A 20,753-nucleotide genomic window follows, 5' to 3' on the forward strand; every position below is an offset into this window, starting at 1 on the left:
AGAGAGAGAGAGAGAGAGAGAGAGAGAGAGAGAGAGAGAGAACAAAACCTGCCTTGCCACAGCTCCTGCGTGCTTCTTTTCCTGTCTCGTTACTGCCTTCTCTGGACCTTACCTACTCTGTTCACTCTATGTGAGCCCTACATGGCTCCTGACTCACTCCACACACCTCCTTCCTGGGTAGCCATCTCCACCAGAGAGGCCTGAAGAGAAGCGAAGATTTGTTCTTGACCAGTTGAGATAGAATCAAGTGTACTTTCATAGTGAAACCATGTTATCCATGGTGGTAAATGGAGAGTACGCTAATTTCAGTATTACCCATCATTCCATATGTAATTCAGGTAGAGTATGTATTAAATTGGGTTTCATTGAGTAGTCACTACCATTGCCCAGTTCAGGGAATGGATTTAAAAGCCTGCTTTTGAATTCTGGCTCCTTCAGAAGGGCATCTAACCTCTCTGCTGTTTCCTCATGGGGATAATAATTAAATCAACTTCATAGTGTTGTGCTGAGGATTAAAAGAGCTAATTTATGGATAGAGTGTCACATAGTGCTTGGCACACTGTAAGTGCTAGCTTTGTATTTGATATTATTATTATTACTTTATGGGGCTAATATCTAAAAGAATTTCCTAGGACAAGTGATGACCACATTTCTAGGCTTATCTATCTGCCCCATACATTACACTTCATTCACATAACACTAATTGCTATTCCCTCATTTATTCAAATATGAAAGCCTATTATATGCCAGGCATTGTTCTAGGCACTGGAGATACATCTGTGAGTAGGACAGATACAGGTCCCCATCCACAAGGAGCTCACATTCAGCCCATGTGCCCTTCTTGCCTCTGCTTGTGCATGTGCAGCCTAAAATGCTCGCCCATCCTTCCTCTCCTGGGAAACTCCTACTTGTAAAATAGCATGTTGTTTGCAAAGATTTCTTTAACTACTGTCATGCAGGATCAGAGAGAGATCTGTCCCTATAAAACACTGTGCATATTGCTATCATGAAGTCATTATAATGGACTGTCATTAAAGATTTCAATGTTGGCCATCTACATTAGCTTGTGGACCCACTGATGAGAACAGAGTGCGTGTTATTCATCTTTGTAACCTTGGCAATGGCTGGGCCCATAGCAGGCACTCAAATATTGTTGACAGACACTATTATTATAACTTATATGCTTATATGTTTATCTCTCTCGTGCATCTCAGGGTCAAAGGGCCATATCTCTGTAGTTGCTCTGTCCAGCAACAATGGTGCTCAATATACGGGGGTGCCAAAAAAATGTATCCAGATGACTTGTATTCATCTTTTGTTATTGGTATATATTATTACAATGAAAAAAATTTATTGGTGAACAGCTGTGGTCATTGGTTACACGTTGCTTTCATGCTACAATGGCACAGTTGACTCTTTTAGGGAGGGAGCTGCTCACAGTGGCCCATGCAGGGATCGAACTGGCAACCCCAGTGTTATCAGCACCACGCTCCAACCGACTGAGCTAACCAGTCACCCCTGAGTATTACAATTTTAATACAGTTTTTTTCTTTCTTAAAATGTGTATACATTTTTTGGCACCCTCTGTATATTTGTTAAATGAAGGAATAAATTAACAAATGTATGCCCAAAGAATGTGCAACACCAACAGTAAACCCTAAAGTAAACTATGGACTTTGGGTGATAAAAAAAAACCCCCAACCCCCCCCCCCAAAAGAAAAACCAAATGCATCTTTCTCTATAACATGGAAAAACTTACAATCAGAATGACTGGGGAAGACGAGTCAGAATTAGAGAAAGGACTGTCAAAAGTATTTTCTAAGTTTAGCTTCCACTCTCAAGTGTATGCAGTTAATTTGAACCAAACTGATAACCTGTTTCTAAACCCAGTTGTCATTAATAAATAAATAGGATTCATCTGTGATTAGCAAGTCCAATTGCATGTAAACACTTGATTGTCACAGGTCTATGTTTATAAACACAGATCAGTTCTCCTGATGAGGCTGAACAAGCAGGTCCCAAACAGGTTCCCAGGCACACATTGTAACAACCAGCTTCCTCTCTGGCATCTGTTCTAGCAGCACCATCTACAGTGGATGAGCTTATACCCATGGTTTTTAAAAAAGATGAGCAGAGAGAGTTGAGGGCTACTCAGTTAAACGTTTTTCTGCCACAGATTCTTTTTCTGAGGTCAGATCAAAATGTATTTCGGTTCTAAATGAATGGAAGTTTACTGAGTTTATAAAGACCAAGTGAGTAGCATTGTGGGGCTCTTTTCATGACTCTTTTGATGCTGTTTCACACACGCCAGGGAAAGAAGCAAAGGGAGACAGAGGCAATCAGTTGGTCACTAATATTAATCAAGGGCCTAGTATGAGTCTGGTGGTGTTTGGCATGTCAGAAATAAAGCAATGTACAAGACAGTCAGCGTGCTGCCATCTTGGAGTCCACACATTTAGTGGAGGTGGGAGACAAACAATCCCCAAAACAAATATGTAATTGAGGGCAGTGCTGGTGCTTATGAGTGAATGACAAAGATACAGTAAGATTAATGAAAGAGGTTAATGGAGGGGGGTGAGGGTTGTAGTGATAAGGGGGCTGCATCAGGCAGGACAGTGAAGGGAGAATTCACGGAGAAGGTGGTTGAGTTGAGATCTGAATGATGGATGAGAAGAAGGCAGCTGGGAACGGATCTGGAGGAATGATATTCCAAGCAGAAGAAATAATAAGTGCGACATCCATGAGGCAGGCAATAAGCTTGATGTGTCTGAGGGACAGAAAGGAGGCCTGAGGGGTTGAAGAGTTGGTTTTGTTAAACGATTTTATTGGGGAATTGGGGAAGGGGATTTAGGGGCAGAAGAGTTTTAAATGTGGAGCAAAGTGGAGGAAAGATAAGGTCAGAAAGGAAGGTGGGCTAACTCAGGTTTAGTCCTGAGGGCCGTGGTAGGGAGTCTAGATTTTATTCTGGTTGCAATAGGAAGCCGCGGGAGGATTTTAAACAGAGGAGTGGCATTTAGGGTCATTCCTGCTACTGTGAGTAGGTGGGGCTGAAGGGGACCTATGGGGGGCAGGGATACCAGCTAAGAGGCTATCTCATCGACCAGGGGAGGAGGAGGGTGGCTTGGACTAGGGTGTTAGTGGTGGAGTTGGCAAGAGGTGGCTGAATTTGGGATAGATGTTGAGGCAGAGTGGACAGGCTCTTGCTGATGGATTGAAAGTATAGGGTAAGAGGTACTGTGGCAGAGCGGTGAACTTGACCCCCATGGTCCTTACCGAAGACTTTGAGGTGAATGGACGCATCCTGCTCTCCAGCCTTGTTCTCGGCAATGCAGACGTACTCTGCCTCGTCATTTTTATCCACCTTCCTGATGGTCAGCTCCGAACTGTCGTCGCTGAAGAGGTACTTCTCGTCTTCCTCATTCTCTATCTGTTCTCCGTCCCTACAGAGTGTAGAAATGCAAAGTACCATGATTTTGACCACAGAGGTAAGATGTTTATTTTTAATTAGTTTCCATAAAATGCAGTCTCAGCCCATGGGAAAGACTCAATCTTCACAGAAAGTTTAGATGCCAAATATACTTCCATGTATACCTCTGATTCCTCCACCCAAACCTCTGATTCTGTCCAAGGGCGGGAAAATGCAACCACCAATGTTCCAAAGAGGGCCTCCAAGGCCACACACTCTGCCCCTCAAACTGAAAATGAAGCAATCCGATGCACAAGGCAGGAGAACTGTACAGAGTCCATTGTGCCCCTAGAGTTGATAGATTTCCCAGCAGTCCATTCCTGTTCCGTTACAATGCCAGCATGGAGCTGCCCCTATGCTGTCCCCTCCTCTGCTAGACCCCAACCAAAAGCACGAGCCAGTGTCTTACTTTGTCCAGCTCATGGTGGGCTCCGGGAAGCCTTCGGCATCACACACCAGGGTGACAGACTGGCCAAGGTTGGCGGTGGCATTCACTGTGTTCTGCCTGGCTTGGACGGTAGGCGGCACTGAAGGAGAGAAGGACTGTCAGGGGTGGTTGTGAAAACTTGGAAGAACCCAGTGGCCAGGAGAAGAGGTACTTCCAGGATACCCAGGTCGGAGGGTCACTGCCTGAGGGCAAGAGTCCTGGATAGCTGCAGAGTTAGCATAAGGGATCTGAATTCAGGTGTGTACTAAATACTGTAAGCTGAATAAATAATTCGCCCACCAACACGCGTTAGTGTTTTATAATATATGATACTGTTTTTCAATAATATAGCTTTAGAAGCTATAATATATGGACACGTTTTACTCATTTTAAAATGGTATTTAGTTTATAGTAGCTCTTTATCATCATATATTTTCTCAACCAATGCATACTCGACTTACAACTACCACAGCTGGTGGAACCTGGGATTCCAAAGGTCGTTGCTGATACTGGAAAAAGTTGAAAACTCCTGCTCCCAGTGGTGAAATGGTTAACACTCATTTGAAATGCACCAGCTCACCAGAATGACATTTCCTGGGATTGTCAGAAACAACCCTGTGCACAAACTATTTCACCGAAAGAATGAGAAGGGGGAGAGTTTGGCAAAACATATAATCAATACCCAAAACAATTCAACCATGATTTACTTATTTTCTTAGTACGGACATTATAATTTCCTGTAAACATCTTGTAAATGTCAGATCGATTCCATGGGTGTATTTATTTGACATCGCAAATTAAGATTAATAAACCCATGGACTATGATCCTGACTATTTTAAGGCCCGAGTTGATCATAATATTTTCTTTGAACATTGAACCAGAGGACTAACTTCACAATTACAGTAATATCAAGGACAATGAAGGGTGAATAAGAATTTATTAGTAAGCATGAGGAAAGTTTCTAGTGCTGCAAGACAACTGAAGGACATTCAAAGACTGCACCAGAAGTCCCTACAGTTGAGGGAGACCCAAAAAGTAACAAAATATATTAATAACAACAACCTCCAACCTAATAGAACCAAGCCAGAGGCTATAGAGGGTGGGGGGTGGGGGTTCAACTGAGATAGACCAGTGAGTCAGCACAGGATATATTTTATAGATCAAAAAGGAAGTTAAGGAGAATGATTTTGGGGACCATGGCTATAGCACTGAAGGGAGCAGGAAGAACGGATCACCTCACCATTCACAATGACCTGGATGTCCTTGAAGTTGATCTCCCCCCGTGCCAGAATCCTGCCCTCACAGCGGTAAGTGCCCTCATCTGTTTTCTTGATGCTCCGGATCTGCAGGTAGTTGTTGGACAGGACTATGAATCGGACTAGAAGAGACAAGAGGTAGGTTCATCCAAGGGTCAGTGAGAAAACTCCTATCTGTAGGCAGGTCACTGAGATTTTCCGTTCCCTAGCTTCAGTCTTATGGGGTGGGGCTTTAAGCTGCAGTTAGAAAACGGGTCCCTGGCTCTCACATAGAGCCAAGAGCAAACGTCTATTGGAAATTCTTCTTTTCTTTTTACAATTTTCATTAAAATATAGCTAACATACAATAATATATTAGTTGTACATCACAGTTATTCTAAGTACCCACCTGGTACTATACAAAGTTATTATCACATTATTGATTATATTCCCTATGCTAAAGAGGTGATTACCATTGTAAGTCCAGCAACCATCTGACACTACCACACTATCATATTAGTGACTATATTTCTATGCTGTACACTACACCCCCAAGACTTATTTGTTTTATACCTGGAAATTTGAACCTCTTATTCTTCTTTATCTTTTATCTCTCCTTAATTTTTCAATTAGAGTTGACATTCAATATTATTTTCTTTCTTTTTTTTTTTAATTGGGGAATTGGGGGGATGGGAACAGCGCTGGGGAATTGGGGGAAGGGGAACAGACAAGTTGCTGTCATTTTGTTCTTCAGTCTAGTTGTGGAGGACGTTGCTTCACTGGCCCAAGTTGGCACCATCATTGCGCTCTTCCCGGGCAAGGCAGATCAGTCGCCGGCTTCTGGACGGTCATTCACAGCAGCTGCTGGCCACTCACGCTGACTTCTGGCTACATACGGTAGCCCATGGCAACCCAATGCCACAGGGGCTGCAGCTTATGCCATCGCCGGCGACTCACGGCAGCCCAGCTCCAGATTGAGCTGTTGTTCAGCATCTTAGCTGTGGAGGGCAGTGTCACTGGAACTCATATGTGGGATCCGAACTGGGGCCCTCTGGTGTCCCAAGCCAGTTCTTAACCATCGCTCCACTCGGCTGGCCCTCAATATAATTTTCTATTAGTTTCAGGTGTACAGCATAGTGGTTAGACATTTATATAATTTAGGAAGTGATCCCCCTGACTAGTACCCACCTGGTACTATACATAGTTATCACCATATTATTGATATTACCTATACCTTACATCCCCATGAGTATTTTGTAACTACTGATTTGTATCTTAATCGTTTCACCCTTTTTACCCCACCTCCCTCCCATCTATCACCCTGATAGATCTAGTACCCATTTGACTCCATACAGTTATTACAATATTATTGACTATATTCCTTATGCTATACCCTACATCCCCGTGACTACTGTGTAGCATCCAACTTGTACTTCTTAATCCCATTCCCTTTTCACCTACCCCCAACCTCCCTCTAATCTGGCAACCATTAAAACGTTCTCTGTATCTAGGAGTTAGTTTCCATTTTGTTTATTTTGTTCTTTAGATTCTACCTATAAGTGAAATCATATGACATTTGTTTTTCACTCTCTGACTTACTACGCTCAGCACAATAACCTTTAGGACCATCTATGTTGTCAAAGATGGCAAGATTTCATTCTTTTTATGGCAGAGTAATATTCCTTTGTACATATGTACTACCTTTTTATCCATACATCCATTCAGGAACACGCAGGTTGCCTTCATATCTTGGCCATTGTAAATAATGCTGCAATGAACATGTGGATGAGCACATCCCCTCGAACTAGCATTTTGGGTTTCTTTGGATAAATACCCAGAAGTGGTATTACTATGTCCTTCTTTGTCTCTTGTTATAGTCTGTTTTAAAGTCTATTTTGTCTGGTATAAGTATTGTTACCCAGCTTTTTTGTTTGTTTCCATTTTCATGAAATATCTTTTTCCATCCCTTTATTTTCAGTCTGTGTGCCTTTTGAAGTGAGTCTCTTGTAAGGGTCTTGTTTTCTTATCTATTCACCTCCCCTATCTTTTGATTGGAGCATTTAATCCATTTCCATTAAAAGTAATTGTTGATAGGTATATAATTGCAATTTTATTATTCATATTTTTTATTTTTTTTTCCATCTTAAATAAGTCCCTCTAAGATTCCTTGTAATACTGGCTTAGTGATGATGAACTCCTTTAGCTTTTTCTTGTCTGGGAAGCTCTTTATCTGTCTTTTGACTCTAAATGATAGCCTTGCTGGGTAGAGTAATCTGGGTTGTAGGTCCTTGTTTTTCACCACTTTGAATATTTTGTGCCAATCCCTTCTGGCTTGCAAAGTTTCTGTTGAGAAATCAGCTGACAGTCTTATGGGAGCTCCCTCATAGGTAACTAACTGCCTTTCCCTTGCTGCTTTTAAGTTTCTCTCTATCTCTACCCTTTGGCATTCTACTTATGAATATAATTAGATTCTTGGTGTTGGCCTGTTTGGGCTCATCTTGTTTGGGATTCTCTGTGCTTCCTGGGCTTGTATATCTATTCCCCTCACCAGGTTAGGAAAGTTTTCTGTCATTCATTCTTCAAATAAGTTTTCAATTCCTTGCTCTATTTTTTTCTCCTTCTGGTACCCATATAATGTGAATGTTGGTATGCATGATGTTCTCTGAGAGACCCCCTTAAATTATGCTCATTTTTTTAGACTTTTTTATTTTTGCTGTTCTGATTGGGTGTTTTCTGCTGTCTTATCTTCTAAATCACTGATTTGATCCTCTGATTCATCTAATCTACTGTTGATTCCCTGTAATGTATTCTTCATTTCGGTTACTGTATTCTTCATTTTTGACTGGTTCTTTTTATGTTTTCTATCTCCATTTTTATGTTTCCTATCTCTTTGTTGAAGTTCTCCCTGAGATTACTGAGCATCCTTATGACCAGTGTTTGGAACTCTGAGTCTGATAGATTACTTTTCTCCATTTTGTTTAGTTCTTTTTCTGGAGCTTTGCTCTGTTCTTTTATTTGGGACATGTTTCTTTGTCTCCCCATTTTGTCTGCCTTCTTGTGTTTGTTTTTATCTATTAGGTAGGGCTGCTATGTCTTCTGGTCTTAGTAGAGTGGCCTTATGTAGTAGGTGTGCTGTGGGGCTCAGTGGTGCAATCACCTGATCACTTGAGCCATGCACTCCAGGTGTGTCCCTTGTGTGGGTTTTGTATGCCCTACTATTGCAGTTGAGCCTTGGTTGCTATTTGCACATCAATGGGAAGGACTGACCCTTGGGCTTATTGGTTGTGAGGACTGGCCTTGACTATAGTGGAGGAGCTGTGGTGCAGGGGCTGACCCTATAGAGCAGGATCTGCCTGAGAAGGGCTCTGAGGCCTGCCTAATGTGCCCCTTGGTTGTGTGTCATGCTTGGAGGCAGCTGGGTGATGTTCCAGCTTGTTTAGAAGATGGCCACAGGGAGCACCAGCCCTAGGGTCACCTGGGGGGGTGGGAATTGCTGCAGGTTAAGTTCAGCTGAAGCCAGTACCCCACATGGGGCCACCCAGCAGGAGTCACAAAGAAATCCACAGATGGCCACCGTCTGTGCCATGCATGGAAGTGCCTTGAGAGGTCAAGCTGTGAACCAAGGCTTAGTGCTGCTCAGCCAGAGGTACAGGACACGTTCAAGCCAGATGCTGCTTGTCTGTGTTCCCTGAACCTTTGAGAGGCCCTAGGAAAGTCTGCAGCATGAGCCAAGGTAGGCATTTTGTATGAAAAAGCCATTGGAAGCGATTTGGGTGGGGCACAGCGAACGAATGGCATGAGCCAACTCGATGGAGGCTCAGATATGGCAGCTGCCTGTATCTGCATGATGAGAAGGAGAAGGGCTCAACAGAGAAATAATAGCCTCTGCCACCTCCTCCATCTAGGAGAAAGCTGCCCCTCTAGCCCCATCCCAAGCTAGACAACTCAGTTCCTCACCATATATCCCTGCTGTCTCTCCAGTTGCTGCCTGAGTGCTGGAGCTCAAAGCCAGTGATACCGTTGGTGGGTAAGTCCTTGCACAGTCCTTTTAAGAGGAGAACTTGGGACTCTAGCTGCCCTCTGTCTCACTCAGGCATAGTCTCCACTGGTTTTCACAGCCAGAAATTATGGGGACTTCTCTACCTGGCACTGGAATCCTGGGCTGGGGAGGGGCTTGAACCTCTCACTCTTCCTGGGGGACCTCCACACCCGAGATATTCCTCCCAATTTTTGATGGTCACACATGGATGTGGGACCAGCCCATTCTGCATCTCTGCCCTTCCTGCCAGTCTCGAAGTGGCTTTTTCTGCATGTCCTTAGTTGTAGGGCTTTGGTTCAGCAAGATCTGGGGCAATTCTCAATGATGGTTGTTTTGTAGTTTAGTTGTAATTTTGATGTGATCGTGAGCAAAGGTAAGCACAGTGTTTACCTACTGCACCATCTTGACAGGAAATCAAAATTTGTCTTTTTCTTTGGAGAGAAAGTCAAGAGACCGAATATACAAGCTACAGACATACATCCATTAGGACCTAGAAACTGCATGTGGTTCTGAGACACTGGTATCTGAATTTGGGTTAGAATGTCTTGGATGCTGGTAGAGGTGGAAACCCTAGAGGACTAGGTGTCTCAGGGGAAATGGCAGCTGCCAGGGAATTTAGGTCTCACCATCTTTTTTCAGGATGACATCACGACCTTTGTGTTTCCAGATGATGGTTGGAGGTAAAGAGCTGACGACATCACACACAATCACGGCATCTTCCCCCTCTCTGAACTCCTGTGGGGTTGGTGCATTCTTAAACATGAGCTTCTCTGGAAAATGAGCAAGAGAAGAGTGAGGGAAAACAGTTGGTTCTCCCACAAAGATCCCTTTTCACTGGGACCATACTGCCTGGATTCGAGTTGCAGGCAACTCTCAATCCATATATATAGTGGTAGAAGAAAGGGTCCCACCCAGTACTTGGTGAAAGATACCAGGTGGAGTGGCTGGCACAGTAGGGGGATATATTGTCAAAGTTTGGCAATCAACATCTATTCACTGAGTGCTAAATTTTCACACTTTGTACAGAAAAGGGTGTATGGAGGGAAAGGAGTAGCTTTACCAAGTGTCCCTTGCCATGTGGGATGGTGCCATTGAGACACAATGTATGGGTAGAATGAATTGGTAGAACACTTATTTTACAATAAATAATAGGAGTCATCAATCCTTTCTCTGTCTCCCATTCTGTCTGGCACCCCAACCCCAACTTTCCTACAGCAGAGAGAATTGTAAAGAACAGTACAGAAGAAAAGCAGGCTTAATGGCAGGAATACTGTGGCAATCAATACTGTTCCATTAGCTGTCACCCACCATTACACTGGCCAACGGGACAGGTGCATGATAATAAGGTAACGAGATACCACCTCAAGACCAGGTTTTAGTGGCAATGGGAACTGCTCGCTCTGAGTGGCACAGACTATTCAAATAATAATCCCCCACACCCCACTGTGCCTTTGGGCTCCATTACCAGCAGGGGAGAGTGAAGTAAGGGTAAAATCTGAATTGTACGATAGTCAGTCAACACTTGGGGAAGGAACAGGGGAACCCATAATAGACTTCTTGGAACTATGTAATTTGAATTTAGAGAATGGAGGCCAGTGGGTGATATCTGTGACCAGCATGAACCCAGGCTGTGAGCTCTGAGTTGGCCAAGAATCACTTAAGAGCACATTTGAGCTCTTAGCTCAATTCAGAAAAGACTCAGGGTGAGGAAAGGAAGAAAGGGGCCCTGTCCAGCCCTCAACTGGTCCTTTACTGCCATCCCACTCTGTCTGTTGCCCATGTGTCTTCCTGGCCAAAGAAGAGGACAGGGATATAGAAAGAGAAGGAGGAGGCTCTTACGGAAGATCTTCACGTTGACCGTGGCCTCTGACTCACTGCCATCCTCGCCGGTGACCACGCACTTGTAAATGCCAGCGTCGTCAATGTTGGCATTGTAGATGGTGAGTGTGGAAGAAGAGTCATCATTCCATACCACTGAGATCCGCTGCTGGTTCGGGGTGAGCTTTTCTCCATTGGGGGAGAACCAGGAGATGTCTTTATCTTTGGCATCCCCTGCCACTAAAGAGGAAGAGATTATTTTCAAACCACAGAAGTTGAAAAGACAAAGTCCCCGCCATGGTGACAGTGGGCACTCAGGAAGAGCTACTGAACAGGAGATCACCAGGTTTGATGATCAGGGAGGGGTGACCACTTATGTTGGAATGTCACTCTGGCTTCTGTGTATAATTGTTATATACATAACACCACTTATGGTATTTGGGAAGAACTCAACAATCCCTTGTGCCAGTATTTCTTATAGTAGTCCTATCCTTAGTGAGGGAAGAGAAGAGATATTTGTTGAGGACCTACTGTGTGGCAAACACTCAGGAGGCTTCAATGGGAAGGAGCTTACAGTTTAGCCTCACAGAATGGAGATGGGGAAAGGGAGTTAGTATATCTAGGATCTGAGCTCAAGGGCCTAGCTGGTTTGAGCCAACTGATCAGCTTGTTTTTCAAGGGCTTAGGTTATCATCTCCAGAGCAGAAGATGAGACACCAGTTAGTCTAGGAATGCGGACTCCAATGACTTTTATTCTAGCATCTGCCTGTACCAACTGGCATGACTGTCATTTCAGCACCCCCTGCTTCAGACAGACAAATTCATCTCCTTAAATGCTGTGAAGAAGATAGACAGAATCACCCATGCGTCCTTTTTCCAGGCACCTTGAATGGGCAGATGCTGCTGCTTAGCTGTCCCAAACACTGAACTGGAGCAAGGGCTCTTGGATCTGGTGATGTGGCTTCGCCCTGCCTCTCTGCACAGTGCCCTTCCCAGGCCCACACCACCTAGCCCTGCACAGATGCTTAGTATGGAAATGAAGCAGTCTTCCTTTCAGGGCCCATCATGTTTTCAATAAATATCGCTATTTGCAAGATGTGCTGTGGGCTTCATGGCTACATCTCCTGATCATCTAAACTGCTGTAATGAAGGCAAAGCTGGAGTGAACACATCCGGCGGCCACAAGCCACCTCATCTAATGCAAATCATGATAGCATTTCAAGCACACCCCCCCCCCCAGCCCCTTGCTAAAAGCTGCTTGCTAAATGTCACAGTTTACACCTAGCTCAGCTCTTTCCTGGTTCTCCTATGTTTCAAAAACCAGTCATGTCACATACAGAACAATCCAAAGCCTAATTTGAAACCTTTTCCTCCACAGGACGTAATTATCTGAGCTGTGGAAATAAACCATAATTTCTAAAGAAAAAACAAGGACACCAGGTCTGACAAATCCCAGAGCCCTGGTGGGGACAATGGGACTGAATATTGGTATTCACAATAGACCTGGAAATGCAGGACACATGTCCTCACAGCAAAAGAGGTATCAGTACTCAATTTTCTTGCAGGCAAGTTTTAGGCCTTTGATTTTCCTGTTCTAGGGGATTCTCAGAAATAAGCCTTACACTGGCCCACTAAAGCATCGTTTCTGTTCTCTGTTGTCATTTACCAAGCTCTGGATTGTACAGAGTAGGGCACCAGGGGTAATTCACTCTTCTGGGAGTGTTGCTGACTTTCCTAAGGAAATCCCTGGAACTCCTCCACCATGGACAGAAGTCCAGATGACACAGTGGACTGTGTTAGAGCAGCCGTTTGAGAAAGAAAGGAAGAGGGCCTGACAGCTTCCCTGGCTCTCAAGTCACACAGTTGACCCGGCAGCAAAGCAACGCCAAGAGTTCTAGGTGCAGCACGACCAGCCCACTCACTGGCCACTGGTCTGCTGGGAGGGCGGCCTGAAATGCACTGAGGCCCGGGACACTTGCCTTGGCATAGGAAGAACTTGGATTCTCCAACGCTGATTTCCCCTTGACTGGGAACAATATCCACCTGCAGAGAAACTGAAAAAGACAATGTCCAGTTTAAGCACACATTCGAATTTTTGAGAACGAAACCCAGAGCTTTCATTCAAAACCAGGGTCTCCTGCTCACTTTAAGAAAGAATGAAGAAAGGTAATTGGTTGTTTGGGTTTTAAGATCTTGTCACCACAAACGAATCCACGGGTCCTTGCACTGAAGCTGGGAGTGGACACGGTTCAGACTACTCCCTGTGGAAGTGCTATCCTGTATTGAGATAGAGGATATGTCCCCTGGGAGATTTGGGGTGACCTCTGCCTTAAATGTTCTGACCCCTTGAAAAAGCTACGGTCCTGCTCCAATCAGCAGCACTTCTGAGATGCACAGAAATGAGCAGCCTGACCAGTTACTTCTGCAAGTCAACCTTAAGTGTCTTCATGGGTATTAGGAAGGAATCCTGCCAGTCCGGAACTGCACAGGCATCTCCTGCCAATCTGCCATACACCATGATTAATAACTACAGACAAGGGGTCAGGTGATGGTCCTAATGGGTTTTGAAGCAGGGGGTTCCGAATGCTCCCCTTCCCTCCTGACTGTAGCACCAACACACCTCTTTCCATAACAGGAGCCAGCATCAACATCATCACCCTGATTAGTCAGACACTCTTCCGAAAGGCTCTAGTCCGTGCCCTCAGAATTCCCCGTGTCCCTTGGCTACTTGCACTGAATTTCTATTTGAATACCCACATGTTCTGTCATTCCACTCCACCAATAAAACAAACTGCATTGCTCTGGATCTCACAGATTCCTGTATGCACTCGGCTCCTTGTTTGTCTGCTCAGAACAGATAACTGTTCCTCATGAAAATAGTTTTAGGGTAGAAAAAAAATGCTTTTATTCATTTGGATTCCACTTCCTTCTGCCTCTCCTCCTCCTAGGTAAAGTAAATCTGAAAGCTAAAGGCTAATGGACGTTTGGTTCAATGCATGTAGCTTCATAAAGCCGGCATGAAGGAGGGGCCTGGACAAAACAGGCTGGTAAGAGACTCAGTGAGCCCTTCCTTACAACAGCCATTTTCTCTTCATAGTGGAACAGAGGGAATGCTGGTTGCCATGGTGACTTACTTGCAGGCAGAACTGCTGCAGGTCTCACTCAGTCTGTGCTCATTTGATGAAGGGACCACAGTTGTGCTCAGCAGAACAGAGGGATCAAAGGGCCTGCATGTGGCTGGGAAGGGAGAGCGCTGGGGGCACTTCAGCTATTGGGGGGTGGGCTCGGGTGGGGTGGGCACAGTCTTCCTAACCATCCTACCAACAGACAAAGCAGACCATAGGAAAACCCAGCAGAGGCTGCAGAGAGAAAGAGATGGCTTGGGAGAGACAGGAATTGAAAAGAGAAGGAGCCAGGGTAGGGGGTAGGAATCCAGCACAGGAAAGAGGCCAGGAGAGGATGCTGAACACTCCACAACGAGAATAAGAGGCGGACACCCAGAGACTTCCAAATGCTGGTTTGGAAGAAATATTATAGTTACCGAGGGGCACCTGGTCTCTCTCTCACTTGGTTAGCTGCTGATTACTCATTTGAGGACAAGGACTGGATTCTTCCTGAGATCAATGGAGTTTCCCTGTACCTTCCATGCATTCTGTCCATAGCATGCAGAGCTGCAGTGGAATACAATACTGGATGAGAGCCACTTCACCCATGGCACAGATGTGACTGGCTGTGGCTGCTTCTCGAGTCACTCTCCTCCTGATGGAGTTAGGTTCCACTCAATTCTACACCGAGGGAGCCGGAAGCAGTCTCAGCCATCACCATGTGCCACCTCCTTTTCCAGATGAGAAAAGGGAGGTAAAGTGACTTCCCTAAGGTCACTTCTAGTTAGGGGCCAGGGTGGTACCAGAGCCCAGGTCACCTCGCTTCCAGGTAAATGTTTTTTCCATTATGCTATGCTGCCCCTGCAAGTAGAGAATAAAACGTTTCCCTTCAGTTTAATAATCTGGCCAACCAGAGGAGCCAACTGGCCCTTAGACTCACCATCCCCTAACAGACCAGAGTGAGCCCAGAGCTGATAGGGCCCACAGTATTTTGGGGAGCCCGGGGCCTTACCGAGGGCTACAGTGCCATCCATCTTAAGACCAACCAGGATCTTTTCAATCCCTTTCTGTGGCTCACAGTCCAAGGAACAAGGGGTTTGCGAAGCCCAGAAGCTGTGCCTAGGTCATCCGTCACCTTTCCGGAGTTTACTGGGGCATTCTTTAGAGAATTAGAGGCATATTTCTGCCTGCAAAGTTCACTGGCCCATATGCTGAGCATTAGCAGCAGCTTCAACATATGGATCCTGTTACTCTCACAGAGCCTTTACTGCTTTGAGAATGATATTCTTATTCCAAGTGAAAAAACAGCCTTCATGTTCTCAGAACATGACTCTCAAGGGGCAGGAGAGCACGGCAAGGCTGAAGAGTTTTCATACCCAAATGTGGCTAGTATCTACCCCTCTGGGCTGTGCAGAGAAATGAGAAATGCGAATTTCAAAGGAATTCCCACTTAACCAGATCACATGCACACACTGACCATCACAGACCTTTTTAAAGGAGAGATATCCACTGAGAATCCTGACCTTTTGCACACATGGAAAAGGTAGTGAGATTCCTCCTTCAAAACAGTAGAGTCAAAGCTGAGCCAAAGGAACCCCAGGCTCTCTGAAAATCAATGCTTGGATATTTTCCACTGTAGCACAATGGCTGGTTATTCTTCTGCAAATGTTCAACCTTGAATTATTAGGTTTAATAACAGTAAGTGGAACTCCTGCTCCAAACTCCAAACTCTTTCCTTCCACTTCCTGGTACCCGTTTCTTTCTTACTCTATTAGTCTTTTTCCAATAAAAATCCTTACCTCAACTTGCATCTTTTTGCAGTTGTGCATGTCAGTCCGACTTCCTAACCAGGCATAACTCATACGATTAAACAAACTTATGAAAACATTTCTCCCAGAAAAAGTATCTCACCTCCTGCTTTGCATAAACACTGCGTTATATCTACTTCATCTTAGATGCATCTAAAGATACATTTTTCTAAATATAGGCGTTTAGGCCTGGGTAAGACCCAGGGGCAGGGCCAGGAACCCCTCCATTCCGTGTGCTCACTGTCCTTCAATAGGGACACATCCTCCAAGGCCTCTTGCAGCCACTTCACACTTTCTGGCTTATAAAAGACACTTTCTTATTTAATCTGATGCTCACAGTAGTTCTGTAATATAAAAAGGCCAATACTGTGTCCATTCTACAAAAGAGGAAATTAAAGCTCAGAGAAATGAAATAACTTGCCCAGGGTAACCCAAGATTACCTAAAGTCAAGATTAAAAGTCATTTGATTCTAAGGCGTTAGCTCTTCTCCTACACTCCACAACTACTAACCTTTTGTTGGCATCCCAATAGGCTTGCTATTACCTATTAGTTACCATTTGCTCTCTTTCCAAATTATGGGCTAGAAAAGGCAGAGTGTACAGACATCTTATAATCAAGTTGCTGCCATCAATTCTATCCTGCTTAACTATAACTGGCATCTTTGCTCACTGATAACCATACCTGTAGCATTATAGCCCCCATTTTACAGGTGGGGAAGTGGAGGCTCGGAGCCACAATTATGGTACCCAGGTTGAACGGAGACCAAAGGTCCAGCCATTTCCCCCACACTATTTTATCCCTCGTGAACAGATAGAAAAATGTTTATCTTGAGAATGGAATGATCCCCCTTTCCTTGTCTCGTTTAAAAAGTTAAATAACCCTGTGGGAGATTTATATATTTTAAAATGTGTTTTTGGTTTAAATTTGTTTTTAAAAAAATCGATGCTATATTCTGAAAGATATTCCAACTTGTTTATTAGCAAAGAGCTTCAGGTGTAGATAGAAGTTTTACAACTCCCAACTCCTTAGCAGAAGCAAGCTATAAAGTCTTAGTTGCTAAAGAAAAGGGAATTAAAATTTCAGTTCATAAAAGATGCTAGGGCACTTATCAGAATGGGTGGTAATCTTTCGGAGGCAAAGCAACAGAGTAAAATTATTCTGATTTCAAAAAGGAGTTCATAGATTTCACTTGAGTCAGTAACTTCTTGTAGCAGTTTAATTTTGCTGGTGTTCTTTTTTAGATTCCAATGTGCTTGAGGAGGTAGAAACTGAGAGCAGAAAGCAAACCCAGGTCTCTCTCATGGCTAACTGAAAATACTTTCTTGTTAAATGGTTATAAAGACACTGTTTCTGAGGAAGACAGCAGATGTGCAGCAGGCCCATAGCCAAGACAGGCCCACCTGAGGAAGATGACCTGGTCATCAATTGAAGAGGTGGGTGAACTACAGAGGGCTAATCTGATCAGTGACTATGCATCAGATGAGGGAATTTTCTATAACCTATTTATTAATAGTTAAGGAGTTTTGGAAAAGGCATCCAAGTGTGACTATACCTTCATTTTCTTAGCTATTGTTCTAGAAATGAGCCTTAGATATCACTATACTTAACCACTTTAGTGGACAGTTGCTTTTTATTTTTCAAAGTATAACTGAATGCTGAAGTCTCTTTCATTTGACATACCTGTGGGAAATCCAGATGTCTGAACCAGGAGAGTAATAACTAAGGCATCCCATCTGCCCACAACAGTTTGCTCTCATTACTAACAAAATACTCAAGGGAAAATGAAGGGCAACTTCAATGCTAAAGCCACCACACTCAATGAAAGTAAAACCCAGACTATCATGGCGGTACTGTAGAGCGGTTAAGGCCAAGGACCCTGGGCCAGACTACTGAACTTGAATCTCAGCTCTACCACTTACTAGCTGTGTAATCTTGGTGAAGTTATTTAATCTCCTGCTGCTTCTGTTTTACAATCTGTAAAACAGGGAAAAAACAAAACCCTCTATGGTATAGGGCTGTTGGAAAGATTAAATGAATTAACATGCGTAATGACACTTAGATAAGTGTCTGACACATAATACACATTTTGTACTTGTTTATTATTATTCTTAATAAACTTACATCAACAGCCCTTCCCAAAGAAATTTATTTGGTTACTATGTTTGATGGAAGCAATGCTTCCCTTTATGGCTTAAAATAAAGTACTGTATTTTGCCATGTATAATGTGTACTTTTTTGCCCAAATTTGTGAGGGAAAAATAAGGATGCACATTATACATGGGTAATACTAATTCTATATCTATATAAATGTTTTTAACTCTTTTATTTGTGCTTATGAATTAAAAGTATAACTCTAGAAATCAATAATGATACCCATATGCAAAATAATATGCAAAATAATACCATGGAATACAATAAGTTTTGTCATAAGTTTTGTTGAACTTATGACAAACTTGCAATGACCAAGAGTTCTTGGCCTTCTATGATGTGTAAATATAATAAATTTGTTATCAGTACATAAAATTCCTTGTATCTTGTATCTGTTCTTGTGTTTTGTAATGATTTGTTACATAAAATTTCTCGTACCATAATAGGTTAAAAAATAAATGCTAAAATTCCTTTATAACACAAAAAACAAGTACGTAAATGTAAACAAATAAAAATTCGAATTAAAAAATTAAAACAAAACATTTTTTTCCCCTGAAAGTTTGTGTCAAAAACGTGGGTGCACATTCTACACGGGAGCACATTATACATGGCAAAATATGGTAACCTTCCCTAATGATCCCTAGCGATCCAAAAGGTGGTCAGGTGGTTTGATTCCACTCTTCATTAAAGAAATTTTACTTGCCAGTCAGAACTTTATTGGTATAAAACATAACTGAATTCAATCAAAATAAAAATAACAATGCTGTAGGCACTCTAGGAAAGTCACTTGACTTTGTTCTCAGTTTTCTTGTTTGTAAAATGGGGATGATAATAAAACTGAATTCATGTGGTTGGACTGTGATGAGAATTAAGTTGTCGGGAAAGAGTCATGGTTAAGAAGTCAGGATCTGGAGTCCAAGTTCTAGCTCTAACACTAACAAGTTCTCAGCAGAATCTCAGAGCCTGTTTCCCACATCTGTAAATGAACACGACAACCTGACTGATCTCACAGGGATGCTAAGGTGATTTAGTAAGATAATGTATACAAACTGCCAAACACGAGGTCAGGCTGTTTTGGTTGTTTTTTTAAACGACAGTACATACATGATAGTACAGTAAGTCCCCGACTTATGAACGAGTTCCGTTCCAGGAGAACGTTTGTAAGTTGGATTCGTTCCTAATTCTGACTTGGGTGCATGATTGGCTGCATCTGTGAAAGTTCACAGCTTGAATATTCGTAAGTCGGGGACTTACTGTACTTTGAACTTACACACAGAGACACACAAACACACACATCAGTCAAAATTCCCAATAATGCTTAAAATGAGAATAAGATAGCAGGAACCTCTTGTAGACTACTGGATTCAACGGGCCCAAAATCTATTAAGGTAGGAGAGTGTGTGTGTGTGTGTGTGTGTGTGTGTGTGTGTGTGTGTGTGTGTGCGTGTACAGAATAATGCAACTTGTCAGATTGCTATTGCAAGAAGCTGCTGGACATAAGTAAATTTATCTCATTTTGGGAGAAAAAAACATAAATTTTTAGGGATGACAAAGGAATCTCATCTACACTGGATATGTGAGTCCTACAATTCTGGTTTGAGCTACTGTTGACAGCATCTGGGTAGAAGAAGAAAACAAGGTAGACTGTTTTATATTAAAATATTAACCCAAAATTTAGGCGTGATTTTAAAGGAACTATTAAGTATATGTTCTTACAGGTTTTGGCTTCAGGTTCTGTATAATGGCATCATAATGGCAGAACATATTCAAATTGCCAGTGGGCGTGTCCTCGTTGCTTAAAGCTGGCTCACAGCAGCAACTGAAATCACCTAGAAGTCAACCGAGGGCTGCCAATCCTATGGTCAGCTTAGTTAGGGCCCCATCTACGTGAATTCTGAGAATTCTATCTAATTCCCATCTAAACCTAAACGCCCAGAAGAAATCTAGCTAGGGCTTGTAAACCATTGGAGATACGTAAGTTTATAAGCAAACCCTTGGGAAACCCTGTGTGTGAAGTCCCCACAGGATCCTGGACCTCTGGCTTCCCCTAGTATGTGAGCCAGCCTAGAGAAGGAAGGAAGCCCTCGAGCAAGCTGTGTTTCATTACTGATGGACAATTACTGTGAGTACACAGCAATGTGTGAAGCAGAATTCAAGGCTGGATGGGGATGGAAGGACTCTCGGTGGTGGTGGTGGGTATATTGTTTATGCCATTAGAATGGAGAAACCAGAGCTTCCTGTGTGAAGGCAAACCATACAGATGAGTTGCAGGGAGCACACACATTTCTAACCACGCTCACTTGAAAGAGGCGCTGGGCTCATACGCCAAGCAGGTTCCTGGAGTCTTTCCTTCTAATAAAGCCACCCAAACTGGGCAAGGTTTCACTACAAAAGTGATGCAGTAAGTAGTCCTGGTGAAAATTCTCTTTAACCGTCTCAAATCCCATGACTCTTCCAAACAGAGTGATGGGGGTTGGGGGGGAGGGTGGAGGTTGGGGGGGAGTATGGAGAAGTTGAATATGGCTCCAGATTCTTCAGCTTTCTATGCTATGTGATATTATAGTTTGCATTATAATATTATAGTAAGGAAGAAAAAATATTGAACATCACCGCACAACTGAGGCCTAGGTGATTAATCTGATATGACCTATTATCCCATGTAGTCTATCCTACAGAATTCTAGAACCAAACAACAGAAACCAACTT

At 43.3% G+C, this 20,753-nt stretch overlaps 1 protein-coding gene across 23 annotated transcripts in view; it reads right to left on the bottom strand.

Annotated features, from left to right (window-relative positions):
• Positions 1 to 20,753, bottom strand: part of NCAM1 (neural cell adhesion molecule 1) — a 337,864-nt gene that overhangs the window by 59,189 nt on the left and 257,922 nt on the right. For all 23 annotated transcript variants that reach the window (XM_019665263.1, XM_019665261.1, XM_019665253.1 and 20 more), the window contains 6 exons: positions 12,966 to 13,040; positions 11,008 to 11,226; positions 9,795 to 9,938; positions 5,135 to 5,272; positions 3,876 to 3,993; positions 3,274 to 3,440 (listed from right to left, as the gene is read on the bottom strand). In XM_019665263.1, the coding sequence (XP_019520808.1) occupies positions 3,274 to 3,440; positions 3,876 to 3,993; positions 5,135 to 5,272; positions 9,795 to 9,938; positions 11,008 to 11,226; positions 12,966 to 13,040 (861 nt within the window). The remainder of the gene's footprint in view (positions 1 to 3,273; positions 3,441 to 3,875; positions 3,994 to 5,134; positions 5,273 to 9,794; positions 9,939 to 11,007; positions 11,227 to 12,965; positions 13,041 to 20,753) is intronic.

Source organism: Hipposideros armiger, unplaced genomic scaffold (assembly GCF_001890085.2).
Source record: "Hipposideros armiger isolate ML-2016 unplaced genomic scaffold, ASM189008v1 scaffold_437, whole genome shotgun sequence".
NCBI classification, from domain to species: Eukaryota; Metazoa; Chordata; class Mammalia; order Chiroptera; family Hipposideridae; genus Hipposideros; species Hipposideros armiger.